An 8,645-nucleotide genomic window follows, 5' to 3' on the forward strand; every position below is an offset into this window, starting at 1 on the left:
AGTGGTGGTGAATCGAGTGATCAATTAGCACAATTCAGATCTGAGTTACGTAAAGGTTTTGAAGATGATCAAGTAGTTGAATTTTGGGGTGTTGATATTTTTGATGAAAATTCTATCAAATCTGATTTTGTTTTGAATAAATTGCTACATTTTTCTGATTTTAATTGTCTATTAGCTGTTCAAATTTTTTTAAAAACAATGCAATGGAGGGGAGAGAAAAATTTAACGGGGAATGTGGGAGAGGGTTATTGCGGGAATATTTTTAGTATATTTGAAAAATCGAGTTGTTATATCGACTTTGATCGATTACTTGATAATGAAGCAACTCTACTTTCTATTCAACAAAATTGGTTTTCATGTTTTGAAAGAGTTGTCCGTAAAATTTTAACTTCTTCTGAGAATTACCAGCCAAATTTGGTAATTGTATTTGATTTTTCAAAACAAAAGAAAAGAACTTCTCTTCTGAAAAAGAAACAATTGTTGGATGCTATCAACTAAACCAAATTATATTATCCAAACACTCTTTTAGATGAGGTATATTCAATTTTTAAAAAGAATATTACTTTAATTTTTTTGGAATAAATTGTGTTTGTACTGTTTTTTAATTTTCTTTTTGTAAGGTTTTCATTGGTGGATGCGGTGATTGGTTAATCACTCACTGGAATGGGAAGGGCAAAAATTTTACAACTACAAAGAATGCATACAAGCATTTGTTTAGGTATGTATTTAAAATTTAATTGATACTATGTACTATTTGAGTTAAGCTAATAAAAGGGCCCTATCTTCTTGGTTTTTTCACCTTTTGAGTATTATTTTTTTTTTTTTTCCACCATTTGAGTACTCAACCAAATGTTCATCAAATTAACCACACTTAAACTCACCGTTGTCCATAGCAAATCATTAAATTTTTTTTTTAAAAAAAAAAAAACTCTTCTTTCTTCAGAAACATGGCTAGCTCTAATTCTCTTACAAACATTTCTTCTCTCTCTTCTAACTCTACCTACTGATATTAATAAGTAGTAGCATAAGTCCTTCACCTTTGTCGTTGCTAAATTAATTGGATTAGGTTAGTTTAATTTGGTTAGGATTGTTTATTTTCTGTGTTTTGCTTCGATTTAAAATTTGCAAGGAAATGGAGTTTAGAAATTCGGTGAAATGGGTTTGATTTACTATGCATTTAGATTTCTGGGTCCTTATTACATATTTTATTTTGTAATCTAATGTATAAATTATTTCCCAAATTTATGAACTGGGTTTGCTTTACATGCATATTGCATTCAGAATTATGTGTTTTATTTTTTGTTTTAATTTTTGTGTAGAATTACATATTTATCAGTTGATCCAATGATTTAGTTTAATTCTACTACTCGTATGGTTTATTTAGCTTTTTAAAAATTAGATTAAGTTTGATAAATTTGATTGTTAATTAGCTTGTTGCTTCGTTTTGCATGAAAAAAAAAAAGTTGCACCACTTCTAATTAAAATTACAAAGAAAAATATCTGTAAATTGGGAAATTCCTATTACAAATAAAAAAAAACTCCTATACAAATATAAAAATAAGTATTCTAATTTCAAAAGAATTTTGCAACCATGTACATCAGAAGCCAAAGGTATATGAAATTACTGTAAGAAATATTTTTCTATACATTTTCTAGCAATTGCACAAATTTTATCAGAAGTATGATTTTCTATTTCCTATGCCATGTAATCTATGCTCTTCCATTGTTTTGCGTGCACATGATGAGTTGTAATTCAATAATTAATGTTAACCAAAGGCCTTATCTTTTTAACTAAAGGGATTAAGTTTTTTTTAAGGTAATTTAATTTATTTTGACTGGAAAATTGAGTTGAATATCCAAATGGTGAAAAAAAAATCTTAGTATCTAAACAGTGAAAAAACTAAAAAGATAGGGCCTGTTTGTGTAGTTAACTCGTTCTCCGTATTATTTAGTGTTAAAAACTGATTTTTAACTTAAATTCGATCTTTGTCAAAAAAAAAAAATGACGAGGAACTTAGGAATAATTAATTTCTATGTTTAAAAAATGATGAGGTAATTAGGAACAATTAATTTCTACGTTAGGAACAATTAATTTCTATGTTAAAAAGATACTCCGTATTTCGTTATTTTTTATCTAAGTAACTCCAAAGTATGCATATAAGAATTTGTCCAAGTATGTGTTTAAAATTTAATTGATACTCTGTACTATTTAGTGTTAAAAATTGATTTTTAACTTAAATTCAATCTCGTAAAAAAATGACGAGGAACTTAGGAACAATTAATTTCTATGTTAAAAAAAATAATGAGGAAATTCAAAATTAATGTAACAATTAATTTTTATGTTAAAAAAATGAAGAGGAAATTAGGAATAATTAATTTCTATGTTAGGAACAATTAGTTGATAGCGGAAAGATACTTCGTCATTTTTAATCTAAGTAAAATGCAATGTTGCGCTAATTTGATAGTAATGATATACTTTGGTGTTATTAGGCTGCTACATTACCCACAACTTGTTCATAATGAACAAGTGAGGCCCCGTTCTTTAGAGCTGCTTTGCTCTGCTCTGCTCTGCTCTGTTAAAATCTGCTCTGCTTTGCTCTGCTCTGCTCTGTTAAAATCTGCTCTGCTTTGCTCTGCTCTGCTGAAATCTGCTCTGCTCTGCTTCAATCTGCACTGCTATGCTATGCTCTGCCCTGCCCTGCTCTGCTTTGCTTAAAATTAATACTTAATATTGAATTATTATAATAATAATGTATATTTAATAATAATAATAAATAATTAATACTTAATGATAATAATAATTAATATTTAATAATAATAATAAATAAATAATATTTAATAATAATAATTAATATTTAATAATAATATATAATTAATATTTAATAACAATAATATATAATTAATATTTAATAATAATCAATATTTAATAATAATAATATTAAAAATTAATATTTAATAATAATAATTAATATTTAATAATAATAATTAATATTTAATAATAACAATAATATAATTAATATTTAATAATAATAAAAATAATAATAATATAATTAATATTTAATAATATTAATATTATTAATAATAATTAATATTTAATAATAAAATTTAATGATTATAATAATAGTAATAGTAGTAGTAGTAGTAGTAGTAATAATAATAATAATAATAATAGTAATAGTAATAGTAGTAGTAATAATAATAATAGTAATAATAATAATAATATTAGTAATAATAATAATAATAATAATAATAATGAAATCTGCTCTGCTCTGCTCGGCTCTGCTTTGCTTCAATCTGCTCTGCTCTGCTCTGCTTTGCTGAAATCTGCTCTGCTCTGTCTAGAAGCTCAAAAGAACAGGGCCTGAGTCGTATCCATCTAAGCTATATGGTGGAAGATAATCATTTTATTCCACATTCGGGAAATGTGGATGTGCCGCATGCGAAGATAAAAACCGTCCAAATTCAGTGTGCAAGGGTAATTATACACTACTCACTTATACAATTATTGTAAAATTTGTAATTTAATATATTATACATTAATATAATCTAATAAAATCTAAATTACAATAATGTGGTGATTGTAGGATTCGACGGTAGCCTTACGAGTGTATGTTATGACGGGGTGGCAGGTGACTTTCACCGCCGATTTTGTACCCCGGAATGCCGATTCTTTTTCGGTCATTTTATCTAGGAGAAAGTTGATAAATGAGGGTCATTTTCCCGGCAATATGTTTAAGGAGGTGTTTCGGGTACCGGAAGATGGAGTTATTAATTTAACCGTTGAGAATTCTAGTTTCTCAACAAAGAGATTAGTGTATACTTTTAACTTTATTTAATTTGATGGATATTTTAAATATTTTGGTTGTAATTGTTGCAACTTTGTAGTAAAACGATTTTATTTGCTTTTTTGTTTTTTTGAAATATTTATGTGAAATTTGCAGGTACAAGTATAATCTCAGGATCAATTTAATTATGTTTGACCAATCATATATGTACAAACCGTGTTTCATCTAGAGCTGGACTACTTTCTTTTCTTTGGGCTGGACTGATTGACGCTTTACTGTTTTTTTTTTTTTTTTTTTTTTTTCTTTCCACATTGGCCTTAGTTTAAAAAACAACTAAATGAGGATTGATTCAACACACTTCATTCAATTTTTTTAATCGAAATGTTTGAAATTAAGTAAATGTGAACAGACTAATTTGCCTGAACTGAAATTAAGTAAATGTGAACAGTCTATTTCTTACAATTAGAAAAAATTGTCATATGAGTATTCAAACATTATGCCCTTGTGTTACAACTTACAACAAGCACTACCAACAATACTTCATGTTGTCTCAACTATGTTAAAAAGAATGTATGGATGAGAAGGTTTGAACACTTAACCTCTTAGAAGAAAGGTTATTACTTAACCATTTAGGCTAAGGGCCTGTTCGTATTTACTGAACTGAGCTGAACTGAACTGAACTGAACTGATTGGAACTGAACTGATTGGAACTGAACTGAACTGATTGGAACTGAACTGAACTGAATTAAGCTGAAATGAATATTTTATGTGAGAGGGAAATTAAGAGCTAAACTGAACTGAACTGAACTGATTGGAACTGAACTGAACTGAACTGAACTGAACTGATTGGAACTGAACTGAACTGATTGGAGCTGAACTGAACTGAACTGAACTGAAATTAAGTAAATATGAACAGGCCCTAACTATCAATTATGCTTTAACCTTGCACAATAAATAATATTATAGTACAAAGTATTGAAGAGACATACTACATACAAACTATTAGATGCTCTTAAAAATTAGCTGTTGCAAGTAATTAAAAGTAGTAACCCGGGACAACGCCCGGGCTACCCACTAGTTACATTTTACAAGTGGGCAAAAGTAATCATAGTTTGACAGTATTGATTGTATGAGCTTTGCATGTATAGCCAATTGAATTAAATAGGGAGATCAAAGGATTTTGCTTAGAATTGTCCGTGCTTTACATACTGCTTCAAGAGGATGTGCTTTTGGCATATTAAGCCCTGTTCCTTCTTTCATATCTACTTCCTCATCACTAATCCTTTTCCAATAGTAACACTGAATCAACGATCCTAAAACCAAACTGATGATTCGATTACCCAATGTTGCCCCAGGGCAACCTCTCCTTCCTGTGCCAAAAGGCAGCAACTTATACTGATCAACATCCATATTCTGAAAACGCTCTGGCTTGAATTTTGTAGGCTCATCCCACACATTAGGGTCTCGATGAATGGCCCAAGCATTGACCAATAACATGGTTCCACGCGGTACATCAAACCCGCCTATCTGACGCTCCTGGGATGACATATGTGGCAGTAGAAGTGGGACTGCCGGAAACATCCGTAGAGTCTCTAATATGACATTTTGAAGATATGGTAATCTTGAAATATCCAACTCGTTTATCAAATTATCTTGTCCAACCCGACTGTCTATTTCAGATTTAACCTTGTCCATAGCGTTAGGATTGTTAAGCAGTAGTGACATTGCCCACTCCATTGTTGCTGATGTAGTGTCTGTCCCCGCAACAAGCAATACCTGCACACAAGAAAGAAGGGGATATATAGATAAAAGCAAGAATGAGTTTCAGAATCCTAAAAATAAATCTTGCTTCTGCTAGATTTTCTAGATGAACCAGACTAAGCCAAGTGTTAAAGAATATGTTCTGATAGATTTTAATGTGGTTTTGTTGTATAATTTGTGATCCTATGAAGCAAATTAATGAAGAACAAAGATTAACTAATCGACCAACTTGTGAAGATTCACTATTGGTCTCATTTTCACTCTGCAAATCGGTTACATTGATCAAAAGGCAGCAGCAACAGATGATATAATCTACTGACAATACTCATAGGAAGCTGTAAGCCACACTAACAAAATTAATTAATCAGTCAAATAATGAACCATCAGTACTTGTAGTATCTGAACAGAAATTTAGTAAGCTGTCTGGCATCTCAGTAGTATCTAATAAAGACATACATGTTTCAAGCTACATCAGTCAGCAGCTACTCAGCTTTAGTAAAGTAAAATTACTGTGAATCCTTAATTACGAGGGGTGGCATCTTACTGTCTTAGAGACAATGTAACTAATTTTGGGCAGAGGGAGTAAAATCGAAATAATTTAAAGGAGTGACAGAAAAGTACTTACCAATATAAGTCCTTTAATAGTTTCATCAGTGTAGTACTCAGGATCTGATTTCTGCAAAGAAAGCAGACGGCTTATCATAGTTTCTTCATCTTCTGTATTGGATAGCCCCTTTCTCTGCTCATCAATTAGACCTTGTAAGAAATCATCACTCTTTTTCGCCAACCCTTTGATCTTCTTTATATATCCACCATAATCAATCCATCTCATTATTGGTAGAAAATCTGCAGGGTTTGACGCTGTAGCAACTTCAAGAACATCTCTAATTATATCAGTAAACCGCTTTGCCTCTTCAATATTCTTCACACCTTCACCAAAGTATCTTTTCCCAGCAAGCATTCTCAATAATACATTAAACACCAAATCTCGAAAAATCGATTTCATCTCCACCTTCCCATATCCTTCACTCGAACTTTTATAAAGTTTACTAAGCATTTGCTTGACTTCATCGCTCCTGATCCCAACAGACTCTCTAAGGCAATTCGTCGAAAGTACTCCGAGTAAACAAATTTTCCGAAGGTTACGCCAATGATCACCATAAGGGGCAGTAACCAATGTGTTACCATTATAGGCAAGGTACTTTCCTGCAAGAAGTAAAGGTCGAACGGCCAAGATTATGTCGTTCTTGGAAAAACATTCTTCTACAGCAGATGGTGAAGTGATTATAACTACAAGGCGAACCCCAAATTTAAGAGAAATTATAGGCCCATATTTTTGTGAAATTTTTTGCAAAGATTGGTAAATTGGTTCTCTTATAAGGTGTAGATGTCCTATAAATGGGAGACTTGGTGGACTTGGAGGAAGATTAATTGATCTTCTATTTTTTTGAAACAAGAATTTGAAGATTAGTATGGTAAATAATGGTAATATACATAGAAATGTGTATAACCATTTGTATTCCATTGATGTTATTTTTGAAGGTATGTAATAATGTCAACGCTATACGACAATACAAACAAAGTGATGAATTTTTGGCCTTTGAAAGTTTCAGTGATTTTACCTGCTTTCACTTCTTATTGGACTGAATTGATATAATATTATCCATTTGCATATGGTCAAATATATGGACTATGGAGTAACAATTAACATTAACAAACTAACAAAGGCTAAACAATAATAGAAAAGAGGTTGGGTGTTGCTTGGCAGTGGGACACACACTACCTTAGCTTAATGTTAGTTGTTGCGCATGTTGGCTGATGCAGCGCTATATGGTCCGCATAACAGTTATCGTAAACTTGCCGCATGATCTACACGTGACTCGTGTAAATATAGTTTCTCCGTCGTTAGAATTACTAGTTTTGGCTCGTGTAATGCACGAATTCATAATAATAATAAGATTTAAAATTATGGGAGTCAATTGAAATGGAGTTAATTTAAATTAAATGACTTATGTAACATTTTTTTTTTTTTTTGAAATTTTGATTTATTTAATGTCTAAACTTTAAATTCATATATATATTACATATAAAAATAATTATTAAAAGAATTTCAGATTTTTTTTTTATAAAAAAATCAATAAATAGCGTTTTGGAGGGAAAATATTTCACAGAATTATGCCAAGTGTCCCATCTCGGTGATTACTTTAGTATAGATTATTATTATTATTATTATTATTATTATTATTATTATAGATCCCAGTTGATTATTCTTTATAAGAGCTATTTGGATTAAATGGATCAATTTCAATGAAATAAAGGGAGTAAAATTTAATATTATATAATAATTATGGTGCCTAGATCAAATAAGTCTTGTCTAACTGAGATTTTTTATGCATGTATGAATTTATGAGTTATGAGGCGATTTGTAAAATATATTTTTTCTTTGAATAAATAGACTAATAAGAAGTTTAACAAGTTCAGCAAAAATAAGTTGAGCCTCGGTATACTCAGAATCTCATCTAGTACCGGTGAAAACTTGATCAATCAAATCACAATAAGCCAAATGAATGGGAATTATTTAGATTAAAGGGATTCATTCAAAAAGTTTAATGAGATTTTGTAGGCTAATATATCTAGGAGAGGAAGCAAAAGAATTGAAATCAAAAGTTGTGTAGCTTAAAATAGAGACACTTAATAATGGAGACACAACACACAAACATTGGAAAGATTTGGAATTTGCAGGGGCAGAAGTATAATCTCAGGGTCAATTTAATTATGTTTGACCAATCATATGTTTATAAACTTTGGGTTGGTCGTATAGACGACAACTAGTAGATTATTAGGTATTTAGGTGTTGATGAATGATGAACTTACCAATTATGACCGAGTTTCATCTAGTGCTGGGCTACTTTCTTTTCTTTGGGCTGGACTGATTGACGCCTTTTTTGCTTTAGATTTTGTTTTTTTTTTTTTCCACACTAGCCTTGGCCAAATTAACAACTAAACATGGATTGATGAACTTCTTTAAATGTGGATTGTTAAACACCGCCAATTAAAATGATTACCACCGCCAACATTTGGTGTGAATGGACAATCGTA

The 8,645-nt window shown here is 30.6% G+C and overlaps 1 protein-coding gene across 1 annotated transcript; it reads right to left on the minus strand.

The window, feature by feature from the left end:
- Positions 1 to 4,756: 4,756 nt before the first annotated feature.
- LOC145563066 (cytochrome P450 81Q32-like) lies at positions 4,757 to 7,176 on the minus strand. The gene is made up of 2 exons (XM_081623475.1): positions 6,172 to 7,176; positions 4,757 to 5,561 (listed from the first exon to the last, which is right to left on the minus strand). The coding sequence occupies exons 1-2, from the start codon at positions 7,069 to 7,071 to the stop codon at positions 4,956 to 4,958; spliced, it is 1,506 nt and encodes a 501-aa protein (XP_081479601.1). The 5' UTR covers positions 7,072 to 7,176; the 3' UTR covers positions 4,757 to 4,955.
- Between the last annotated feature and the right edge of the window lie 1,469 nt (positions 7,177 to 8,645).

Source organism: Chenopodium album, chromosome 10, assembly GCF_948465745.1.
Source record: "Chenopodium album chromosome 10, dcCheAlbu1.1, whole genome shotgun sequence".
In the NCBI taxonomy this organism is placed as follows: Eukaryota; Viridiplantae; Streptophyta; class Magnoliopsida; order Caryophyllales; family Amaranthaceae; genus Chenopodium; species Chenopodium album.

Bases quoted from the DNA above. Each gene is read 5' to 3' on its own strand.
- LOC145563066 (XM_081623475.1), bottom strand. From the start codon at position 7,071: ATGGAATACAAATGGTTATACACATTTCTATGTATATTACCATTATTT. The intron at 5,562-6,171 runs GTAAGTACTTTT...TCTTGTGTGCAG, and splicing joins CTATTAAAGGACTTATATTG to GTATTGCTTGTTGCGGGGAC.